Source organism: Caretta caretta, chromosome 5 (genome assembly GCF_965140235.1).
Source record: "Caretta caretta isolate rCarCar2 chromosome 5, rCarCar1.hap1, whole genome shotgun sequence".
Taxonomy (NCBI): Eukaryota; Metazoa; Chordata; order Testudines; family Cheloniidae; genus Caretta; species Caretta caretta.
The window spans coordinates 122,920,173-122,946,147 of NC_134210.1; the positions used below are offsets into that span (position 1 = coordinate 122,920,173).

The window sequence follows — 25,975 nt, forward strand, 5'->3', positions numbered from 1 at the left end:
TGTTAGACTCTGAGCCATAGGCTGCAAGTGGGCTCATGCAATTACCATGATAGTATTAGTGCCTTCTTCTACCATGGAGCTCCATGCATACAGGCTGAGTTTGCTTCTGATACAAAGAGAGGGACAGTCCTCCCCAATGATCTCTCACCAGACCCCTTCTCACTTTCCTCAGCTGTCTCCCGTCCCCAAATGCCTTGTTCCCCTTCCCATGTAAAAGGATAGGATTCCCAGATTTTAGTCCTAATCTTCCAGCCAATTTAAAGTAAAAGTGTCAGATTAAAAACCATGATTTTTAGAAATGTTTCCTTACCGGTGTTGCTAACAACACCGTGCTGTGAATTCACACAAAGGGAATGGCACTGTCTTAGTGAGAGAGATTTAGGGTGGGATTTTCAGTAGCACTGAGTGCTGGCCTAAGTCTGCTCCAATCGAGCAGACTGGGTTCTAGGCCCCAGATCTTACAGATAAATCTAGATAAATAAATCTTACAGATAATCTAAATCTACCCTAACACTGCCCGAGGGTAGAGATATATGCCACCGCCTGACAACACAGGAAAACAGGCCCATGTGGGACTGTAGGCCGTCTGTATTAACTTCAACCTGGTATGCAGCTGTATCCATTTTGGCATTGTATTCGTAGTGCTTGCCAAAGCTCTGGTGTTTATTTCTGACCTGGAAAGGCACAGTGAAATCTCATACAACATAGTGGCGCTTATTTTAAGCGAGCAATAAGTCGTCGTAGTAGTAGTAAGAGAGTGACCCTTATGAACACATTAACTTGAGTGAAAGAAGCTGAATCCTCAGTAAACAACAGGCAGGTTCTGCTGTAAAGGTGGGGATGAGCGGGTGCTTCTTGTTTGTTAAAGTTGGCACCTGAGGCTAACTGCCAGTAGATGACAATAAGCCAGTTGCCCTGTTCTTTGCCCTGAACTTTACATATTCTCCAGCAGGACGCTGCTCCCCCTCACCCCCGGCCAAGCATGTGTGTTACAGGATTCCTTTCACAGATGCCTCAATACTGCAGCTGTTTAGCACTCACCCATATGAGACAGCCTGAATCTCTGATGCAGAACCAAGGTCCCTGGCACGCTGGACACATGGTGCAATGGTAGTCTCACCCCTCTGGCTTGTTGTACAATCAGACAATAGTTTTCCTCTGCTCTTGGGTATCTGGTTCAGCCAAATTCCTGTCTGTCTAGTTAAGGGGTTTGGGCCAGCTCCATCCCTAATGGACAGGTTCTCTCTTTAGTAGCATACTTCCAAGGGAGAGAGGGCAGGGGCCTTTGGCCCTGATTCAGCAAGGTACTTAAGCATGGGCTTACCTGTAAGCATATAGGTAGTCCCACTAAAGCCATGTGGCTAAGTATCTTGCTTCAGCGTATTACCGTGCAATTCTTCCCCATCACTCTCAACTCTCTAATGTGTTCTGGCTACTGGGACATATCCTGGGATAAAGCCCACCATCTCAAGGCTCTCCCCTGGCTGGGTGGTGACACCAAACGGAAATAATCATTTTAGCCTGTTTGCGGTTCTTTCTGCTTCCCTCCTCCAGCTCACATTCCTGCTGTCTCCCCCTTTCTCCACCACTCATAAGAACATCTATACTAGGTCAGACCAATGGTCTTTCTAGCCCAGTATCCGCTGATGGTGGCCAGTGCCAGAGCTTCGGGGGAAGTTTACAGAACAGGGCAGTTGGTGCGATCCACCCCTGTCTTCTGGCAGTCAGAGGTTTAGAGTCACCCCGAGCATGGGGCAGCCGCCCTGACTATCTTAGCTAATAGCCACTGATGGACCTATCTTCCATGAACTTCCCCCTTACACGTGCCTCAGTGGGATCTGTTGGGAGGGATCTAGTTGTCAAAGGAACCTGTACTATATATTAAGAATTTAGGTCTTCAGAGAGGTCTTGATCCTTGTTATCCCTTCACCCTAGTGGCCAGGTGTCACTGTGGCAGAGGAGGGAACTGGTGCACACAGAGGCTAAATGACTTACCCATGGGCACACTGTAAGGCTTGTGTCAGAGCAAGGAACTGAAACCAGGTCTCCCAACTCCTAGTGCTCTCGCCACTGGACCATCCTTCCTCTCCTTCAGGATCAAGACCACTCTGGAGACCTGAACTGCAAATGCATGAAGGTTGTGGGCCAAAATTCAGCCCTATCTTATGCTGGTGTAAATCTAGAGCTCCTGCACCTACTTCAGTGACTCAGGATTTACACCGGCATAACTGACCATTTGCTCTTGTTGGTTTTAGAATACATCATTTGAAACAAAAAAAAAAAGCAAACAGGTGTAATGAGAAATTGATAAAAAAAAAAGGTAGGGGCCAAATTCTGCAGCTGAAGGCACACGTACAATTCCTTGGGCGAGATTCTCTATTGCCCTGCATCTTGTATAGTCAATTACACCAGTGCAAAGCAGAATGGTGAGCAGTGTGTACACACTTTTTGCACTCACTCTGCACTGATGTAATGACTACAGGAGGTGCAAGGCAATGGAGAATCTGGCCCAGGTGTTTAAGGGAAACCATGTATGTACAACAAAGGGCAGAATTTAGCCCTGTGAAAGCAAAGGAAAACGGCACCTACCTGTGGATGTTGTCTTCAAGCCTTTTCACTTTGAGCTCATCCTCTTCTGACTGCCTCCTTCTGGCTTCTTCTTCTTCTGCTGAGCCAGCGGGAATACCCTGCAGCAGCCATTTTTCTCGAAGTGCTTTTGACTGCAAGGAAAAAAAGAGAAGGGTCGAAAGGAGGAAAAAACTGTATTCCCTGAGTGGGAGGAGAAGCCAGATCTGCTTTTAAATATTTGATAGCCCTCACTGAATCACTAATTAGCACTTTAAATATTATACACATCATACACACTAGCTAATCCTTGAGGGGTTTATCCAGATGTCAGGTCAGCCAGAAGTCAGAGTGTCAGTTTTACAGTAAAAAGAAAAGGAGTACTTGTGGCACCTTAGAGACTAACCAATTTATTTGAGCATGAGCTTTCGTGAGCTACAGCTCACTTCATCAGATGTTTACCGTGGAAACTGCAGCAGACTTTATATACACACAGAGAATATGAAACAATACCTCCTCCCACCCCACTGTCCTGCTGGTAATAGCTTATCTAAAGTGATCAACAGGTGGGCCATTTCCAGCACAAATCCAGGTTTTCTCACCCTCCACCCCCCCACACAAATTCACTCTCCTGCTGGTGCTAGCCCATCCAAAGTGACAACTCTTTACATAGTCAAGTCGGGCTATTTCCTGCATAGATCCAGGTTTTCTCACATCCCCCCCACCCCCATACACACACACACTCACTCTCCTGCTGGTAATAGCTCATCTAAACTGACCACTCTCCAAGTTTAAATCCAAGTTAAACCAGAACATCTGGGGGGGGGGGTAGGAAAAAACAAGAGGAAACAGGCTACCTTGCATAATGACTTAGCCACTCCCAGTCTCTATTTAAGCCTAAATTAATTTTACAGTATATACCATATCTGCCACTGATTTGTTAATCTGAAGTTATTTTTAATTGCTAATGAAAACTGAATTTCCAACCACTCAGACTAACCACTCCTAGAAGAAGTGAAATCCCAGCCCGGATATAGGCCATCTTATGAGCTATAATGCAAGGGCTCGGCGGGATAGCCACAAACAATACTTCTAGAATCAAAAGCAGAGAGCGATGCTCCGACAAAAAGCAGTGGGATCGAAACATAACATGCTTTAGAAAAGTTAAGATGATTAAGGCCATAGATGTTCACTGTGATTTTTTAAAATATATTTACCAAAAACAGTGCCTATGGAAATGCTCACAACCTCCTAGCCAGACCAAGGCAAAGAAAAAAAAATCTTACATCAGTATACACTAGTTGAACACCAGCTGGGTAACAGACATCACCCCGGGACTGTGGTAACAAGGGGCAGTAGCACACACTCAATAAGATGGTACATTGGATTCTCACCATATTTTCCACATATTTTCCCCTCAGCCTACCAGCATTAGTACAGTCTCATCTGGAGTGAGCTCCTACCCGGTAGCTGTCATCCAATGAGACACAGTGGTGAAGATCTACTGGGGATAAGATACACTTAGAGGGTCAGTACGCCTAAAGCACACCAGCCCATGCCTTCTGGGGGGAGGGACAGCTCAGTGGTTTGAGCTTTGGCCTGCTAAATGCAGGGTTGTGAGTTCAATCCTTGAGGGGGCCATTTGGGATCTGGGGCAAAAATTGGGGATTGGTCCAGCTTTGAGCAGGGGGTTGGATTAGATGACCTCCTGAGGTCCCTTCCAACCATGGTATTCTATGATTCTATGATTCTCACTAACCCCTCCCTCCTGATATACATGTTGTATAAGAGGGTAGACAAGATGGAATGCTAGACAACAACACCTTTAGGAATGAAGGCTACTTGTCCAATGCCAGCCTCTGGGAAAGAAAATGGAACAAGGAGGAAATGGAGCTGCCATGTTTACTGTTGCTACAGTCAGCAGGTGAGTCAACAAGACATCAAGATCAGTGGTCTCAGAGACGGCGTACAGATCTCACTTCATCAGCATGGTCACTCAGGATAGGGTTTTCAAAAGCACCTAAGTGATTTAGGAGCACACATAGAATCACAGAATATCAGGGTTGGAAGGGACCCCAGAAGGTCATCTAGTCCAACCCCCTGCTCGAAGCAGGACCAATTCCCAGTTAAATCATCCCAGCCAGGGCTTTGTCAAGCCTGACCTTAAAAACCTCTAAGGAAGGAGATTCTACCACCTCCCTAGGTAACGCATTCCAGTGTTTCACCACCCTCATAGTGAAAAAGTTTTTCCTAATATCCAATCTAAACCTCCCCCACTGCAACTTGAGACCATTACTCCTCGTTCTGTCATCTGCTACCATTGAGAACAGTCTAGAGCCATCCTCTTTGGAACCCCCTTTCAGGTAGTTGAAAGCAGCTATCAAATCCCCCCTCATTCTTCTCTTCTGCAGGCTAAACAATCCCACCTCCCTCAGCCTCTCCTCATAACTCATGTGTTCCAGACCCCTCATCATTTTTGTTGCCCTTCGCTGGACTCTCTCCAATTTATCCACATCCTTCTTGTAGTGTGGGGCCCAAAACTGGACACAGTACTCCAGATGAGGCCTCACCAATGTCGAATAGAGTGGAACGATCACGTCCCTCGATCTGCTCGTTATGCCCATACTTATACATCCCAAAATGCCATTGGCCTTCTTGGCAACAAGGGCACACTGCTGACTCATATCCAGCTTCTCATCCACTGTCACCCCTAGGTCCTTTTCCGCAGAACTGTTGCCTAGCCATTCGGTCCCTAGTCTGTAGCGGTGCATTGGATTCTTCCATCCTAAGTGCAGGACCCTGCACTTATCCTTATTGAACCTCATCAGATTTCTTTTGGCCCAATCCTCCAATTTGTCTAGGTCCTTCTGTATCCTATCCCTCCCCTCCAGCGTATCTACCACTCCTCCCAGTTTAGTATCATCCCAGTGACTATCAAAGGAACTTGTGCTCCGAAGCCACTTCAGTGTTTTTTCACGGCGCACTCCCCGTTAGTACCCGGCCTGAGCCGGGGAAGCTAATGATCCAGCCAGCAGACCAAATTCAGTGCAGAATCCTGGTCAAGTGACACCCGTGGCATGTTGCACATATACTAAGAAGAAGTGCTTTTAAAAATCCCACCCTTAATCTTCATCCATTGCCAATGGGAGATCATTTACCAAACCCACCAGTGCAGTTCCTATTCCATACCCAGGTCTGTACCCAAACTGACAAGGACCAAAAAGATCTGAGGCATCTCACTTCTCAGAGTCATCTAGCAGCCTTAGACTCATAGACTTATAGACTTTAAGGCCAGAAGGGACCACCATGATCATCTAGTCTGAACTTCCTGTACAACACAAGCTACAGAATCTCACCCACCCACTCCTGTAATAGGCCCAGAACATCTGGCTGAGTTATGGAAAGCCTCAAATCTTCATATAAATACTTCAAGTTACAGAGAATCCACCATTTACTCTAACTCAAGCCAGCAAGTGACCGGTGCCCCACTTTGAAGAGGAAGGCGAAACCCCCCAAGGTCTATGCCAATCTGATCTTGGAGAATATTCCTTACCGTCCCCAAATATGGTGATGTAGGCAAGACCCACCAGCCAGACACCTGGAAAGAATTCTCTGTAGAAACTCAGATCTCTCCTCATCTATTGTCCCATCTCCAGCCATTGGAGATATTTGCTAAAGTCACAGATGGGCCATATGTCATTGTAGGCAGTCTCATCACATCATCCTCTCTGTAAACTTATCGAGTTCAGTCTTGAAACACATGGTTTTTTGCCCTCACTTGGAAGGCTGTTCCACAACTTCATTCGTCTGACGGTTAGAAACCTTCATCTAATTTCAAGCCTAAACTAGTTGATGGCCAGTTTATATCCCTTTGTTATTGTGCCCACCTTCTCTGCTTCAGACAGATTAGATACAAGACGATAGTTAGACAGATTGACTGTATCAAGTGATGGTTTCTTTAGCAAAGGCTACACAAGAGCCTGGCCACCTGCACTGCCTGAGGGCCAAACTGCCCTAACCCGCAATGAGCTGCACTTACTCCGCAGATTGCGCAGCAGAAGTCAATGAGATGATTTGAGTGGGAAAGTACTACTCAGCATGCGTAAAGGTATCATACTGCAGCCCGAAGGGCTGTGTTCACAATCTCCACCAGAAATGAACCCAGATTTTTCCAGTGCCATTCACTAGCTAGGAGGATAGGAGTCCAAAGGGCAGGCTGCAGAATGAAGCATCCCTGGCTCATTTTGTGAGCCTCACTGGCCTGAACCCACCCAGAAGAGACTTAGTGTTTGTCCACTCCAAGTCCCACCCTGCATCTGATTTTATCCACAATGTAACCAGCAATTTCCTCACAAGGGCAGAGGTTTGTATCAGTCACCCAGTGAAAGCAGCTTGGATCGCTCAGCTGTCTACCCCTTGAAATCACCTGAACAAATGGAGGAGGTGAAGAATCTCTCTTGCCCCTGCACAGCCACAGCATAAACATTCAAAACCCCTTAATTTTGTAATTGGTCAACTTCCACTGCGGGCATTCCAGCTCTCTTGCTTCATTTGTACTGGTCATCTCTGACCACAGATAACCTGTGTGGGTGAAGTCAGACAAGATGGTGATTATTAATGACCAAAGATTATTTCTGCATCCTGCCAAATACTCCAATGTGGTTTGCCAGAGAAACATATTCTATGACTTTTGGAAAAACTTCACGACCCAGGCCTAATTTCAGATCTGAGCCCATTCACCTGGTCTAGAAAGTGACCAGGTCTGTGAGTTTATCCCCTCCGCAGTCTACAAAGTGAAGCTGTTAAAGGAAATTGACCGTTCAAATAGGTGTAAATTCAAAGGCTGCCCCAAACCTGTGGCATCAGGCTTTTTAATGAAGTGCTGAGGTCTCTAGATGTTATAGAACCAGATTTGTGCAAACGCAGTATAAAAATAAACAAACATCTTTTTGGCAGTAAAGAGAAAGATCATTAATTTTGTTTGTGGACAGACAGACAGACACACACACTTGCACACACAACCTGTGCATAAGCTATTTGATATCACTGGGTGATCTATTTCATATCAGAGGAGCAGATTTTCATGTGATAGCATGCACAGAAGTAATGTAAAATGAAAAGGCAAATGAGACTTTATGAACAACCCCAACTCCCATTAGCTGCATTGGGCTGTGGATCAGGCCCCTTACATCTTAAAAAATAACCTCTCCCATTCACAGAACAGAGGATTTCCAATACTGTAGATGGGGTGTCAGCTACAACTGAATGTCATGAGTTTTGCTATTGACTTGAATTGTTCTCCAGGCCACTAATCTACCTTCTAGTTGTGCCTTCCTCCAACAATGATCAATACTTTATGCTTCAGAAGAAAGCAAAATCATTGGCTCAGTTGTGCCATGTTATACATTGAGTGTGAGTGTTTGGGGGTTATTTTTTCCTAAACCTGGTGGTAAATCATTCTGGTCCTGATTTAGCAAAGCATTTAAGGACACGAGGTACAGGCTTAACTGCTTTACTAAATTGCCCTCAGGTATGAGATTGTATTAAATACGCCTAACTAGCTATTAATAGACATATAATTATCTAGTCCTTAAAAAAAAAATCCAGCTTCCAATGAGCAATGAGTTCCACAGGTTGGCTGTGCTTGAGACAATTAGCATGTCTTTGCATTAGTTCTCGGTGTACTGTCTTTTAATTTCATTCCTCTTACAAGCTGTGGGGAGAACTAGGGCTCGAACCAAGACGGGACTCCCGACTGCTGTGCTCTAAGTGACGGGCCATTGTGCTGTGACACTCTGTTCCGCTTGTCACGTTATTTAAAACCAGCGTCATCTTTTACAGCAATGCATAATTCTTAAAACCAGGCACAGGTGCACACAGATTAATTATAATGGAATGATCGAGTGGTTCTTAACCAGGGGTACATACATCCATGGGGGGTACGCAGAGGTCTTCCAGGGGGCACTCAACTTATTTAGAGCAGTGTTACTCAACCTGGGGGTTGCAGCCCCTGGGAGGGGGGTCACGGGATGGGTTTAGGGGGATTGCAAGTGCAGGGCCGGCATTAGGGGGTGGCAAGCAGGTCAACTGCCCAGGGCCCCACACCACAGGACCCCCATGAAGCTCAGTTACATGCTTTAGCCCTGCCGCCTGGGGCTCAGGCTTCAGACAAGGCTCACAAGTGAAAAACAGGCTCAAGTATCAGACTGACCTGTAAGTACAATATTTATATTCCAATTGATTTATTTTGTAATTATATGGTAAAAATGAGAAATAAGCAATTTCTCAGTAATAGCGTGCTGTGACACTCATGTATTTTTATGTTTGATTTTGTAAGCACGTAGTTGTTAAGTGAGGTGAAACTTGGGCTATGCAAGACAAAGCAGACTCCTGAAAGGGGTACAGTAGTCTGGGAAAGGTTGAGAACCAGCATGGTAGAGGTAGGGTTGCCAGTTTTGGTTGGATGTATCCCTGGAGGTTTCATCACATCAACCCTCGGTAGAAGAATGACTGCTTCGGCGTTAGGGAGGAGCTTACATACTTTAAAAGAGGTGAGATTTTTGACAGGGTTTGGTTCATCTTGTTTCCAGAGCCTGGGGCCAAACCCTGGGGCCCACCCCAGGGCTAAATGCAGATTATAGCTGCGAGTCAATGGCGTGGAGGGAGAGGCATCAACAGGGAAGACTCACGGTGGAGGACGCAGTACTCCCTGTACACTCGTCTCCACGGTTCTCTTTTGGTGCAGGCTGCAGGCTGGATTTCTCTCCTGTGGGGCTGACCAGGGCAGGTCTGTCCACTAGTCAGAAACTGTGCATGAAGGAAGCATCTTCCCCATGCTCTGTGGCTCACAACCCAGCTGCGTCAGCACTCCAGATAGTTGTGGCTGAGATTCTGGCTCTCAGTCCGGGACTCCTTTTGTGGGCTTTGCTCCGTTCCTCCAGTGTTCGTCAATGTGATACATTAAACCTGTCCTGGATACAGTGCAGTAGAATAAAGACTGTCCGTTTTCTAAGACATTTCCCAAGAGATCTAGTTAGCCTATTAGCGAATGGCAACAAGGACTGCTATTTAGTAGAGGCTGTAATAGCCCAAACTCTGCATAATAGGGATGTGTTGCTACAGGGCAGGCAGTTAAAAGGTGCTTAATCAAATGCTGAATAGCCATAAAAGTTCAAGATCCCCTCCATTAATAGAGAAGTGGCCAGTCACAGATTACGGCCCTGACTCAGCAAAGGATATGATTAAAGTTAAGCATGTTCTTAAATCCCACGGAGATTTACGCATGTGCTTTGCTGAATCAGGGCCTAAAAGAAGCAGTAAAGTGAAAAGGTGAGATTATTTGGATTCAACATAATATTTAATTTTAAGCCTCTTTTAATTAAAAATTAACCAGGACAGCTGCTAGCGGAGAGAGTAGGTATTTGGATGTTTCTATTGATAGGACTCTATTGTAATATGATTCTCTACAGCAGTTTGGTTTTTGACACATTTGATGAAAGCCCAGTAATTTAAAAATCTCTGTAATCAATTTGCTATTTTATGTTAATCCTTTAAAAATACTTCTTGCTTTGCTATTAAAAAAAGGCAGGGAGGAGAAATGGTAGTATCCCCCATTCTCTTGCCTTTTCTTTCCTCATTCTAGTTTTCATAGCAAAGTAAAACAAAATGTATTTTTAAAAGTAATAATCGGTGAGATTTTCAAAAGCTCCTTAGTGATTTAGGAGCACAAGTCCTGAAGTTAACAGTCCTTGTGCATCTATGTCACATATGTGCTTTTGAAAATTCTAGCCAATAATGTTAGAGAAATATCAGTGGATCACTGAGAACTTTAGCATGACAGGTTTGCCCAAGCTCATTACCCAGCTGAGCCTGTTGTCATTATTCAAAGTATAATCAGTTTTCGGTTCGTACAGCATTACTAATGATAATCTTCAACCAAAACTGTCACAGACAATAACTGCCTTTGTTGGTGGTGTTTTGCAGATTCTTCCTGAAGAATTGCATCAGCTGTTCATAGAGCTTCCTTGGCTGGTATTTCAGTTTTCTGTTCAACCCAGGGAGTAATGCTGGCCATGTTAATGTCTCACTTGGTTGAATCAGAGCCAGAAACAGTAGTACAAACTATGGACATGCAAAAGTAGTAAACCAGGTTCACAATGATTACATGTGCCGAGAAATGAAGTGGGGCCTACAGGTCATGGGCTAACACCTGGATGGTGCTGATCACTCTGACCCCATTCCAGTAAAGCATGTAAAACTGTGCTTAACTTTAAGCATGTGAGTAGTCTCACTGACAATGTTAAACATGGGCGTAAGCGATTTGCTCAGCACTTTGCAGTCTGGAATGAGCTCCCAATGGGGACCACAATGTTCTTCAGTCCAGATTATGGCTGTCCTCATTTTTAATACAGGAGTCTGGACCACTGCAGGATGGAATATGTAGCCTCCATGGGCCACAACTCTATTTTAAAAGACAGAGATGGGCTGAAATCAAAACTCCAAATACGAAGACTCCTACAGTTGGGAGACGTTGAGATCCAGCACCTAACTTTGAGAAACAGGCCACACTCTAAAGATAATAGGCAGCTACAACCTAGTCCATTTAAAGTCAAATAGATATGGATCCAAAGTTCCTAATGCAGCCCTGAATAGAGCACAATTTGGTCCCTGCTGAAGTAAAGCACTTACTTAATAATTGCTCCGGATTTACTGTCAGCTGAATCCCACTGGTTTTTCCACGTGCACTTACTGAATCTCTATGCTGAAGCTTGAAGAGGAAAAAGTCAATCCCTTCAGGGTAACGATGTATTTTAAGCCACTCATGATATTTTAATGGCATGTTTCTTCTGTTTATGTGACATGCTTAAGCTACAACTCACATTGATTCGCTCCCTCCCCCAAACTAAAGCTGCCTCTTGGAAACTGTAAATGGAACGAATGTGGAACTTGTAATTGGAAACTGTAACTGTGACTTCGTTAGGACACATTTAGGGACAGGAATGTCATGACGTGTTAGAAATCCTCCTGCCTTGGTGAGACCGTCACCACATTTTGTTTCAAGGGCGAGAGGTGGGGGCTGAGATGCAGTTGGATTGTAATACTGGGATTTCATTTCACATAGAGAAGAAAAAGGATACAGATTCAAGGGAACTAGCTACAGTTACTTAATATCACATGGGGAATCCAGAATAGGGTGCTCTGGGAAGTGAAAAAATGGAAACATTTTTCAAAATATGGGTAACCTGCCATGTTTGAGAATATCTGAAAGTATATTATTTATATACATGCACACATCATGCATCCGATGAAGTGAGCTGTAGCTCACGTAAGCTTATGCTCAAATAAATTTGTTAGTCTCTAAGTTGTTTTATGTTAGTATAGCTTATTTCTGTACAGGAAGGGAGTAAGCTACCCTGGTATACGTCACCTTTATACGGATATAACTACACCCACACTATGGGTTGTACCGATATCATTATCTTTTAATAAAAATAGTATAACTGAAATAGTTACACCAGTACAAAAATAATTGTGTATAGACTAGGCCCTCTTGTTGACTCTAGTGCACTGCCTTACTCAGGATTAGATCATTCAATGGAAATCAAATCATGCCAGTGGAAATACTCCCATTGGCTTTAATGGGAGGAAAATCAGGTCCTCAGCGTTCCAGTTTAGTACAGTTCTCCTTAGTGAGTGGATTTTACCATGCACACATGCACAATTCAGTCCTCTTACACATGCTTTGGTAGAATAAAGGGAAATAAATTCAATCTTCTTTATAATGTACAAGGAAGGGGAACAACTTACATTGGGTGCTAACAGGCAGATGGGAGAGAGGATGGAAATCGGTATTACAAAGAATCAAACCCCAACAGATACTGTGTCTGCAATAAACACAGAGCCATGGGGCAAGGCCTAATTTAATCATGTTTATTGTAGTCTCAAGGTTTGGCATGTAGGACACTAATTCCTTCAGGGGTTTCAAGTTGTTTATTATTTGTCCTATAAAGGAGCCATTGTGCGACCCCATGAATGCACATACTGTAATTAAAGCCACTTTGAAAATAATATACCTTTGCTTACAATGCTCTGTTTGATTTTAATGCTATATTAAATGTTCATTTAATTAATGTTATTTATTTTGACAGCATTTTCAAGTGCTGTTATACCCTTGAAAGCGACCCTGTAAAAATGTCACAGTTGGGTTCCATGTGCATTGCATTTCAGTGATCTCATCTCAAATTTGTTGAACTAGGACCTGATTCTGCAGCTATTACTCAAGCAGAGTAGTACATAGTCACATATGCAGTCCCAGTCGAGCCAATGGCACAGCTTCAGGGCCAGATTTTTACATCTTTACTCTTTAAGATAAAATGTCGGTTTTCGTCTTTATTTTAAATTTGGTTAGTGCTACAACATTTTAATTCTGTTTCTTCAATCTGGTTTTGATTTTTGAAAATAAGTTAGAAACACCCTCTTGCTAAGGTCAGCTATATTTGATGCTCACCATTCCTCTGGCTGCCAAAGATATTTCCAAGGAAACTGATAGTCTCAGGAGATCAAATAAAGGTCAAAAGGTGACCCCAGAAAGCCTCCTCCACTAAAATGTTATGTTTGCTCTTGAGAAAAAAGTAATGAAAATGGATCAATACATACCATCGATGTTCTTTCAAAATACAACTAATGGGACATATGCATCCCCGGTGCAACTCTACTGAAGTCAAGGGCATGACAACAGGGTTCGCTTTAGCCTGGAATATTTCTCAGTGACGAACAGCATTTGAGACCTGAAACTCGTTGGATATACTACTATCAATATTATGCCAGACTCGAAAACTCTGATAAGAGTTGTTTTACACTGCAAAACAACCATTTCATCCTATACAAACATCAAACTTAAAGGGATGGTATCAAGGCTTTCACCCCTGAAGTTTACTTAAATTAATAAAAAGTTCCATGTCACATATAATTTAACATATCAATCATCCCTTCTACTCAGCTGAGGGCCATAACACAACAAACAAAAAAGGTCTTCTCTGCTCTTCTCAACAATAAATCCAGAGTCTCTCTCTTCAGAATCATGGGTGCGCTCCGTGGGAATATGGTCTCACATTGTGTTATCCATCTGCCCTGCCGCTCCAGTCTCATGAGCGGGCAGAATACAGAGATGTAGAAGAAATCCCATTTCCAGCTGAACACAGGATTCTTGAATATTTCAGGCTCCTGCGCGCCCGAGGACAGAGTAGACAGGCACACAGGAAAGAAAACTGCACTGTGTGAACAGGTACACCTCCAGTCCAACAACCAGTTGGTGCACCATTTTAGGCCTGTCAGCTTTAATCTCTACAAACATTTCCTGAAAGGGTGAACAGTTTTGTTTCATTGTGGATCCCTTTAAACACACATCTACTGACTGTATGTCTCTCTGGGTTAAGTTAACTTTTAGGGTAATATTTTAAATAAATGAAGCCTTAGGACTGCATGCACATTTATGTTTGTGTCCACTTTCACATCACCCCACACAAAGAGGGCACTGGTATATTCCAAACACCCATCTGAGCATGCAGTTATGCTAACTGCACCTAATTTGAGTGTCTACTGCTGCTCCTGGAGCTCTGAGCTCATTTTCAAAGCTGGGCATACACTGCCAGTCTGGTTTTCCAGAAGCATGAGCTCAAATGAAAAAAAAAAAAAACAAAACAGTTTGCTTTAGCCATTCTCATGGGCCTTTTAGGTTCAATGCTCAAGGCCCTGGGGTTTACTCACACGAATGTCTGCAGAAAGCAAATGTTCCGCAAATGAACTCAAGTACCTGTTTTGCAGGGGTATATTTTTTATGGGACAGGGACAGTGCTGGAGACAGTGTCCCCAAACTCCATTTATAATCCTGACACAAAGGCAATTAAACAAACCTTATTTAATGAAGGATATGTCTGCAACTGTCCCAACTATGGCCAGGCACACAGATGAGATGGGACACTGCTTGACACAGCATGGGAAGAGGATTCCCAAATCTCTTTGCCAGTGCCCTGCCACAAAGACAACTAAGTCAGAAAAGGATCTGACCTCAAAAAATTGTAACTGTTCTCTCTCTCACACACACAGTTAATATGATGAGAAAAAATTAGCTTTAGACTCTATATCCAACCAATAAATATTTGTGATCTAGTTTTTCTCAGAATGCTGCTTCTGGGAAGTCCCATGTAGACCAGAGAGGACAAGACTTTGCATTTAACAAAAAACAAAACAAAACGCCAATCATGGAGTAGCAAAACTGAAACCTCATGCAACACTTTGACAGTATAGCCCTTCCACTGAATAAAGTGAATGCAATTGTATCAGGACACCAGTATAATATGATGTATTAAGGATAATCAGGACCATTCAGATTTGCCCTTTGTATTTCAGAAATCACCACCAAACATAAATATTCTGGAACTGCTGATGGCCAAGAAAAAACAGAACCCAGCTCTGTTCTTGGCGGCTACGTGGGCTTTACAGCACCGACAGCCATAGCATTTGTGTCAGTCAGCTAGGCAGATGAGACTCAGAAGACACATTGGGAGTATCAGAACCTGCTTGTGCATGTGAGCAGAACAAGCATCTGCTTAGGGGGGCAAAACTTAGGTGGCAGCAAAAAAAACTCACCTATCACAAAAATAAAATAAATCTGGAATTCCTCCCATCTCCTTCCCACGCAGCACCAGCGGGTGCTCTGAATCACATGTTTTACATTTCTCTCCCACTAGCCCTGCCCCAGCTGATGCCGTTTACACAGTAGCCAGCCATCCCTGTGCTGAGCAGCTAACTGGTTCTCAGCTCCAGCAGAGTGCTGATCAGTGCTAATACTGGCATTGCAGGGCTATTAACTCCTCCCCCAGCCTCCCAGGGGGAGAGGATGGATGGTTTCTCTGGATGCAGCGTGAGTAGGTGCTTTGGTGATAGATACCATTAAACATTCCTTGATAAATCTGCACATGCAAAGAGGATTTGTGGACATACACTGGATGCAGCAAGCCAACTGTATCTGTGCAAGCAGATACACAGGTTGCTTTTGAACATTTGGTCCTTGACACTATTTTACTTGTTTCGCGAGTGAACAGGCTAGCCTGGCTGTGCTCCAGAAATCACCTGGTGTGGCTCAGACTTCAGAGTTATTTTACCATCTGCTGTTTTCATGTGAAATTTGAGTGTTTGAGGAGACTTGTAAAAGAGGAGCTGGGTGGTCATTTGCAAAGGGAGCAGAACTCGAACTTCCTCTAACAAATAGTTCATGTGGACTGGCATAACATGAATGACCCACTCCAGTACAGTCAGGCACTGAGTTTCGCGATGCTAGTGTGATCTGGGACACAATTATTTGTGTCACACAAAATCTCTGCTGCAGTATATTAACTACCATATAACATGCTTATTCTCTTCTAAAGCGAGCATTAAATCAGCCTTGTCCTGATTAGGAAATGAAGTTGTGTTTGAAAACACATTAGTTCACATGATTTTAATCACAACTGTGCATCTAGTGTAGACTGTTTAACACCTTGACAACATATTACAGTCAAACCTGCCTTAGGGACCATCTTGGAAGAGAGACCACCTGTCACAAGCGACTACTTGCAGAGGCCACGGAACACCACCGCTCTCTGGTGTGCAAAGAAAGACCACCTCTTACAAGCGACCACTTTTGCTAACTCCCATGAGTGGTCACTCTTGGCAGGTTTTACTGTAGCTAGTGGAAGGCATAGTCAACCTTAGACTCCCACTTACAATCAGTACAAACCAGCTGACACATGTTTAAAGCTGTGTAAATAGAGTTAATCAAAGATTTTCAAATTATTGATTAACTTTTTAAAAATGTTTTTCAACCAATGTACAGAGTGGTTGAATTTTTTTAAAACGAAGATGACAAAGTTATGGCAAAAAATGTTTTACTTTTTCCAACCAGCTGTAGAGTTAAACAGTGCCTATACTAAGTGCAAAATTGTGATTAAAATTACATTAGCTAACATGCTTTCAAATACGACCTAATTCCAAAATTTTAGGCTTGGTCTACACACAGATTTTGTACCAGTTTAGCTATTCCAGTTAGAGCTATTCCAGTTAGAGCTAGTCCAGCTAGTCCGGTTTAAAAACCGGAATAGTTATACTAGTCCAACCATTAGTTTGGAAGCAGTTATACTGGTGTAATGGTGCCTTTTACAGGTATCCCATATTTCCCTTCCTGTATGGGAATCAGCTATACCAGTATAAACACATTTCTATCAGTGTAATCCACAGTAGAGGGGTTGTGCTGCTGAAACTATACCGGTATTGTTAAGGTGGTGCAACTTTTGCATACGGGCAAGAGGCCTTAGTGTCTATTTTGGAAGCAGGGAGAGTGTTTGGGGAAAACAGATGTGCACGAAGCGGCCAGTATTTGTGATGTTGGTGCAGGTCTCATGTGCAAAAATAACTGTTTGAACATTACAAGCATCATCTGCTGTTGTTGCAAGTAACACCTAGAATTACTATAACTGAAAGAGATTAGAGAAAAGTCTCCCTTTTTCTTGTCTTGTTTGTTATTAGTTGGTGCATTTGACAGCCCTTCAATTAACTAGTCAGTCAATCACTTATCCCTGTTTTGCCTTCTACGCAGCAAGAGGGGAGAAAGAAATAATTTAAGTAACCGGGAAACGTAACTATAAATATTACAAAAATTGGCAGGGAGACTAAGGAGTAAGAACAGAATCTTAAATTATTTGTCATTTTCTTAATATTGACTAGAGTCTGACTACTGAACAGATAACAGAAAGGGCCCTTTCTTATCCCAGCTCAATTTAGTAGACCTATAGGTTCAAATCAGCCTTAACAACCATACCTACACACAACCTGATTTGCATATACGCCCAGTAACCACATCTGAGAAGTCTGGTGGTTGGCTATCTATGTGATCTACACATTCAACTGCAGTTTGCACACACAAATCTGAGGTTTTGCTCATGCAAACACATGGGTGAAACAATTGTAGCTGTCTTTCTAGTGGCTGGGTTGGGGCCACTTTGAAAATGTGTCAGTTACTTTGCAGTCTCACAGTACATTTCCCATGGACAGCTCATTCATTCGGGTGACTGCCAGTGTAAATATTTTTGCATCACAGCTAAATTGCTCATGTCTCATAGTTAAATATCATGTTGCTTTCTAAAATATGTAAACTGAGTGGACAATTATGATTTCCATGCAAAGAGGAGAAGAACCCCAGCCTCTTCAATCTAGTTGACTTATTTTAGATTACGAAAAACCAGAAAGGAAGAGCTAATATAAAATCTCCATGAGACAAGCAGAGTTTGTATCTCGCTCATTGAGATCATTCATCCAACCCAAAGGCCTGCTCTAACTAGGGCATTACTTAACTATTATGTGGACTACATGTAATGGAATCATAGCTACACCACAGCGAGAGGTTTTTTAACATTTACATCAGCACTTAACACTGCAGATTTTAAGTAAATCTGGCTGAAAAATGTGACCTGACAGCTCTGTATAAATTTTTTAAAGTTAAAAAAAAAGTTTGAATGAAATAAAAATTGTTGTACTGAAATCTAATTTTCAGACAGGTTTTCAGTGTCTAATTTTCAGCTTGTCTCATGGGGATGGGGCAAAGTTGGCCTACACTGTCATGCTGATGTTTAGCAAGATGATGACAACATGTCAATCCCACTTATTCAGAGATTTAATTTTTTTAAAATGGTGGTTAAGTCATTTCAGAAGAACTAATTATGGGCAAACCCTGAAAGTTTGGATTCAATCAGGATGAGCACAGAAAAGTTCAAATGCTAGATCTTTAGCTGGTTTAAGTTGACAGAGATCCACTGAATTCCATTAAGCAATGCTGATTTACACCAGCTGATGATCTGGCTCCTGTCAGATGTTTATCCAAATCTTAGCTGAAGTAGCCGAAGCGGAGACGGTCTTGACCCCAAATCCCAGAGGTAAATGCCACTGTTTTTTGTAATTCCAGATCTGGAACAGTCCTATCTCTAGCCTCACCCTCTTTACTTAGCACAATTGGAATGAAAACTTTACTGCAGCCTCCCTCACAAATTATTTGCCTTTCTGCTTCCACTGTGAGCCAAAAGTTTGTTTATTTTTTTAACCCAAATACTCATTCCATAGTCACTTCTGGAAAGAAAATGAGCCAAGGTTTCACAGGCAGGGAAAGGTCTTATTCTTTTTCTGGACCAGTTCACCATCCCTTATACAAAACTGCATGAGCTTTTAGGAGAGTCAATAGTCTCCACTATACAAGGACAATTTCTGGGAAGAAGTATAGAATGTTCAAGCTTCTGGATGCCCCGATTTATCACGCTCCCACTCCCGCTGCAGCCCAAGGGTTAATGTCTGTAATTCTCTTGTGAATAATTATACTCACTGTTTAAAAAAAGCTAAATCTGGGTCACATGGACTCTTTCTAAAGCAAATATCAGGTCAGTGGGAGAGGGAGATCATGCCTAGGGGATGCTGAGTTCCCCTCAAGGATCTTTGGAAATATGCAAGACTCCTGCAACTGGTTTGGCACAATCCCTTTAAAAAGAAAAGTGCCAGAATAGCGGAGATAATGCTCGAATATAGATAGCACTCAAGTTTTTTAAGTGACAGTTTTGCCTGTGTTTTGAGAAGGACTTTGAGGCTTGTCTACACAGGCAAATTGACCAGCATAGCTATCCCAGAGTAACTATACCATGATAGCTATTCCAGAATATCTCCCTTGTGTGGACACTATTTCAAAATAAAAGTGGTTTTATTCTAGAATCATTACTCTGCTTTGGAAGTAGATTAATTATTCTGGAATAAAAGTGATTTTACTCCAGAATAGAATGTCCACATAGGGGAGTTTTACTGGAATAGCTAAATTATACCAGAATAGCTATAGCAGAATAGTTATGCCAGTCAATTTCCTTGCGTAGGCAAGATCTGATAGTCTGTCAGAGAATGTATGAGGTCAGGTACTAAGGGCTTGTCTACACAGGGGAAACTGATCAACATAGTTAGTCTGGAATAGCTATTCTGGTATAATTTAGCTCTTAGAATGCCCCCTGGCAGATATTCTATTCCAGCATAAAAGTGATATTATTCAAGAATACAGTCATTTCTGTTTCAGAATACTGTCCACACAGGGTGTTATTCTGGCATCGCTACAGCAAAATAGTTATTGTGGTCAATTTCCCTTGTGACAAAGCTCTGTCCTTGTCTCCGTAGGTTCCGTGTTTCCTGGTGGATTTCGCTAGTCTCAGAGGCTCACTGTGACCCTCCACATAACCCTTCTCTCTCTAGAGACAAGGGTCACAGTCTACTGAGCCATTTTCATCATAAGCCTGTGAGGGAGGTGAGGAGAAGCTATCCTCCCTTGCACAGTCTCTGTTGTCTCCCAGTCTCAGTGATTAATCGGTGGGGGGGAGGGGGCGGGGGAGGAGGAAAGGAGGGAGCCCGGGCCCGCCCTCTACTCCAGCACAGGGACCCTAATAATATCAGCTATGGTAGCTGACCTTTTAGAAACATGACACGTACAATTCCCTGGGCTACTTCTCCACAGCAGCCCCCACTTCCTCAATGTCTACTTCACCCTTACCTCAGGGCCTCCTTCCTTGTGCCTGGTATGGTGCATACTGCTCAGTCTCTCCAACAGCACAACTTCCTCCCACAGCTCCTGACATCCACATGCACCTGACTAACTGGGAGGCTTTTAACTAGTTTCAGCCTGTCCCTGATTGGCTTCAGGTGTCCCAATCAACCTAGCGTTCTCCCTGCCTTCTGGAAAGTTCTTAATTGGCCCCAGGTGTCTTAATTGACCTGGAGCAGCTGCAATTTAACTTATCCTGGTACCAGGGATTTGTTTAGCCTGGAGCTAATATATCCATCTCCCACTACTTTTCTATAGCCATCTGGCCTTGCCCCATCACACCCTGTGTAGACAAATCCTAAGATTTCACACCTCCAGGGCAGTTTTGAAACACTGGGCCAGATTCTAAACTGATTTAAATTAGCAGAACTCCACTGACATCAAGGGTGTGGAGGGCCCCCCGGTACAGTGCTAGTATAACTGCTGCATGTCACCTCCTGCAGGAGCTTGCAGCATAGGTGGCAGGTGGCCAGGTCTAGACGGGGCTCAGCCCTCTCCCCCCAATCTCTCTCTGCCTCAGCAGCTTAGCTAGGGGTGGGCCACTGCCCGACAAATTAGCACCAGGTATAGTGCTTAAAGTGAGGCTATAGTGTGGGGATTTTGCAATCTGGTGCATGGAGTTCTCCTGCTCCCAATCTCAGCCTCTACTCTGCACCCCCTTGGACACAGGCTCTGCCACATGGGGCAGAACCCAGGACTGGGAGCAGGAGTCCATGTGCCAGGTCACAACACTACTCAAATTTGGCCCAGCTGCCCCTCCATGATGTCAGTGGGGAAGGGACTCCGCCGTTACGCCCACTACCCGCAGCTCTGGTTATTGCCTCCCCACTAACAGAGCTGAGCTCTGACTTGCCAATGGCTGGAGGGGTGAGGGCTGGCCACAATCCAATGGGCTGTGGGAGCTGGGAGCCAATGGGAAGGCAGAAAGCAGGACCACATGGCATGGAGCTGAGCCCCGTCCTGCATGAGTGACGGAGAGGGAGCTGGGTCAATGAGTGACATTGTGACCTGGTTCACGGGCTCCCAGTCCCGGGTTCTGCTCCCTTCCCCATTGATACAGGCTCTGACGCCATCCCACCCAACTCTGGTTACTCCCTCCCCACTGGCAGAGGTGAGCCCTGTCCCCACCCCCAAACTGGAAGCCGGCCAGAACCTCAGTGGCTCTCAGCTCCCAAACAAACAATCGGCCAATGGGAAGGCGGTAACTAGAGGTGAGTGTCATGGACTGGAGCTGGCACCTGTGTTGATGGGGACGCGGAGCCAAGCACGGTGGTCTGAGGCAGTAGCAGCTTTACTAATGACCTGTCTTAATCTTTACTCTAAGCCCTGTGCCTGGTGCTCAGATTTGGGTGGGCCTGGGTGCTGACTGGGAGGGCTGTGGCCCACTCAGGCCCACCCATGGCTGCATCCCTGCTTAGCCCCTCTGAATATTTTCACAGCTGCCTATGTCTCTCAGCATACAGGGCATGCTAGGGGCACAAGGAAGCATCACCACCTAGCTTGGCTAGTCTTGAGGAGTGATGTGGGGGAGGCAATGAGAGGCAAAATACAGCCGGGAACTGTTGCAGCCACACTTTGGGTTGATCTCACATGTTGGTTTCAATGGCACACTGCTGATATACACTAGCTGAGGATCTGGCTAGGGTTGCCAGGTGTCTGGTTTTCAACCGGAACGCCCGGTTGAAAAAAGACCGTGGCAGCTCCGGTCAGCACTGCTGACCGGGCCATTAAAAGTCTGGTCGGCGGTGCAGCGGGGCTCCCTGCCTGCCGTGACTCCACATGGCTCCTGGAAGCAGTAGCATGTCCCCCGTCTGACTTCTACATGTAGAAGCAGCCAGGGGGCTCTGCACGCTGCCCCGCCCCAAGCCCCAGCTCTGCAGCTCCCATTGGCCGGGAACTGCAGCCAATGGGAGCTGTGGGGGCAGTGCCTGCGGATGGGGAAGCGTGCAGAGCCACCTGGCCGTGCCTCCACGTAGGAGCTGGAGTGGGGACATACTGCTGCTTCTAGGAGATGCCTGAGGTAAGTGCCGCCTGGAGCCTGCACCCCTGATCTCCTCCCATGCTCCAACCCCCTGCCCCAGCCCTAATACCCCTCTCTACACCCCAAACCCCTCATCCCCAACCCCACCCCAGAGTCTGCACCCCCAGCAAGAGCCCTCACACCCCCCTGCCCCAGCCCGGAGCCCCCTCCTGTACCCCAAATCCCTCATCCCTGGACCCACACCAGAGCCTACACACCCAGCCAGAGCCCTCACCCCCCTGCACCCAAACCCCCTGCCCCAGCCCGGAGTCCTCTCCCATACTCCGAACCCCTCATCCCTGGCCCCACCCCAGAGCTCTTACCCCCAGCTCGCAGCTCCCTCCCACACCCCGAACTCCTCATTTCTGGCCCCACCCCGGATCCCACATCCCCAGCTCATAGCCTGTACCCCCTCCCACACCCCAACCCCCGCCTCAGCCCAGAGCCTCCTCCCATACTCTGAACCCCTTGGCTCCACCTCCCAGCCAGGAGCCCCCTCCTGCACCCCAAACTTCTCATCCCTGTCCCCACCCCAGAGCCCACATCCCCAGCCGGAGCCCTCACCCCTTCTCGCATCCCAAACCACTGACTCAACCTGGAACCCCCTCCACACTCTGAACTCCCCATTTCTGGCCCCACCCCAGAACCCACACCCCCAGCCGGAGCCCTCACCCCCTCCCACACCTCAACCCCCTGAGCCAGCCCGGTGAAAATGAGCAAGCAAGTGAGGGTGGGGAGAGCGAGCAACAGAGGGAAAGGGAGATGGATTGAATGGGGGATGGGCCCTCAGAGGAGGGGCGGGGCAGAGAGCAGGGCAAGGGTGTTTGGTTTTGTCCTAGTACAAAGTTGGCAACCCAATATCTGGCCAATAGCATCCAACTTGCATCCATAATTGTACTCAGTATCTGAGATCTAGAAAGCCGGTGGTGTTAATGGAATTCCCTAAATCTGCATCAGGTTACAAAAAAACTTTCTCTGATCTGCCCAAATAAAGAAACGCACCTCTTGATGCTTCTAAACCAGCATACACGCCTTGCACCTGCTACTATTCCCATTTCAGTTAATAGGCGCAAGATCTGGTCTTCAGTTTACTTCCATGATCTGAACAGATGGATAAATGACTTGAATTATGTGGTGTCTTTCCCCCCACAATAGGCATTGTCACATCGGGAATGAAGTTCTTTCTTCCTGACAAGTCAAGAAACCGGAACCTCAAACAGCTATCTGGTATGGGGAATCCAGCAGTGCAGTACCTAGGAAAGGTGATCTGTAAAAATACTCTCCATTTTAAATACCTCTGGTCCTTGACTGTACCATGCATGAGTGCTGCTGTAATCAGACAGTGCTTTTGAAAGCTCAATAGAGCCAACATAGTAAGAGCTTATATTAGTTATATATTCCGGAATTTAACATGTTCATGTTGAACTGGTGGGTACAAAAATCACCTTAGACCATTCAAAGGGCAGATAAAAAGCTCGTGGCTGTTCTATTAATATGCAGATTATACTAGAGCCTGATTGAAGAATAAAATATAATTCAGAAAAACCTCTTTCAATAGGTTAACCTAGCAATGAATCGTGATTGATTCGTGCCCTTTCTGCTCGTTGTCTCACTTCATGCCAGCCAGGAAATAGAGAAGCAGGCTACATGCTTCAGGTGAGTGTGTATAGCTCAGCAGGCGGAGGGCAAGGCGGACTAATGCTGGCTGCACTTCCTTTCCTCCTCCTGAAGTTGATCAAGCAAAAATCCCTACATCATCCCTAATTGACGAGAGAGGGTCCAATTCTGTGCCGATTCCCACCGATGGCCACGTGGGCACTCAGGGTGCAAAAAGAACAGAGTTTGGCCCACAGGTGCCCTCATCATTCACAAATTTACTTCCCTTCCTTTCAAACCTGCGCAGGCATCACTTGATAACTATTCTAGAGCACTCCACCAGGTTGTGCACGACTGTGTCAGCCACCGCACATATAGACAATAAATGGACATTCCCCACACCCAAGAGATTACAATCTAAAGTAACTCAGACTATAATGTTGTATAGTTGTATGCTGTTTTGGAGAGTACATTGTAATTACACTCATATATAGAACCATAGAAATGTAGGGCTGGAAGGGACCTTGAGAGGTCATCAAGTCCAGGCCCCTGCACTGAGGCAGGACCAAGTAAACCCAGTCCTAGACCATCCCTAATAGGTATTTGTCTAACTTCTTCTTAAAAACCTTCAGTGATGGAGATTCCACGGCCTTCCTTGGAAGCCTATTCCAGAGCTTAATTATCCTGATATTAAGAAAATCTTTCTAAATATCTAAATCCCCCAGGCCTCAGATTAAGCCAATTACTTCTTGTCCCACCTTCAGTGGCCATGGAGAACAATTGATCCCCATCCTCTATATATTCTTTATATAAAATCATGTACAGTACATTGCACACTCTGTACTAATATTTTACTACAAGGCCAAATTCTGAGTTACACTTCTACAACTCCATACAGAGGATGGTCCAGGGGCTAGGGCACTAGCCTGGGGACCAACGTTCAATTCCCTGCTCTGCCAAAGACATCCCGCGTTATCCCGGGCAAATCACTTAATCTCTCTGTGCCTCACTTCCCCCTGTGTAACTAAACAGGATTTGGCTCATTATATGTATGAAAAATGACTTCACTCTATTTATATTGCAGTGCAGACCATAGGTGCTTAGCTTTGGAACAGCGGGCGAGTGGTCAAGCTAACGAGAGTATGGAATCATTGACAAACAGTTTTAGTGGCTTTTTTTTTTTTGCTGAATTAAGGTTTAATTTAAAGAATTTAATTTTCTAGCCTAAGTCGGAATTCCTAATTATTCATTTACAAAAGTTAGCTTCATATTTCCAAACTCTTGCCTAGATAAGCTGATGTTTGTGGTGGTTTGACAGCTGTTTTTATATGGGGGGAATAAGCTGAGGACGGCGTCGTGATCATGTAACAACACTGAAAATTTCTTTTTAGCTAAAGAAGCTTCAGCTCAATCCATGTGGTAACATAACCTATACATAATAAAACAACACCTAATCTATCCAAATAAAAGCTATAATTACGTAGTTTAAGTGTTCACGCACTGTAAGTTATTAAAAAAATACATATTAACCCCAAAAGGGCCATAATATTGATAGCCTTCAGGTTCAAGAATTGTGTGATAAATTCATGTATTGCAACAACTAATGGAAGTATAGCGAAGGCATTTTTCATTCAGTTCAATATTACAGTGTTGGTTACTATAAACTTATTGGCAGTCACCAAATTACATTATTGTAAGTGGTTTTATAAATTCCGTTTAGCTGACTATAGCGGCAGTTAGATCTTGGAAGAAATGCTCTACTAGTTGTAAAACAGATCCTATTAGAAGTTGTGGATATCATCCATAAATAGAAGACTCATTCTACTAAAGACTGACCAAAATAACTTCTTCTTAGATGCAGCTGCTGCCTACAGGATATACCCACACAAACAAACAAAACCATAACCTGGTGTCAAAACATTCAATAGTTAATGAATAAGGTTAACAAAGTCAGATTTGTTTTGATCGTCTTTTTGAACTCAAACTCTAGTTTAAGGGTCTCGTAAAGCTTCAAATCCCACCAGGTTTAGCCACTCCTACTTATGATATTATATTAAGCATGCATCTGGTGAATTGTGAAGCATGAAGTTGAAGGTATAATGAGACATCCTGCAGTATGCAACAGAGGAAGGATTGTCCTG

The 25,975-nt window shown here is 44.5% G+C and overlaps 1 protein-coding gene across 5 annotated transcripts in view; it reads right to left on the reverse strand.

Annotated features, from left to right (window-relative positions):
* PALM2AKAP2 (PALM2 and AKAP2 fusion) overlaps positions 1 to 25,975 on the reverse strand; it is a 388,058-nt gene that overhangs the window by 285,700 nt on the left and 76,383 nt on the right. For all 5 annotated transcript variants that reach the window (XM_048849554.2, XM_048849553.2, XM_048849551.2 and 2 more), the window contains exon 3: positions 2,590 to 2,720. In XM_048849554.2, the coding sequence (XP_048705511.2) occupies positions 2,590 to 2,720 (131 nt within the window). The remainder of the gene's footprint in view (positions 1 to 2,589; positions 2,721 to 25,975) is intronic.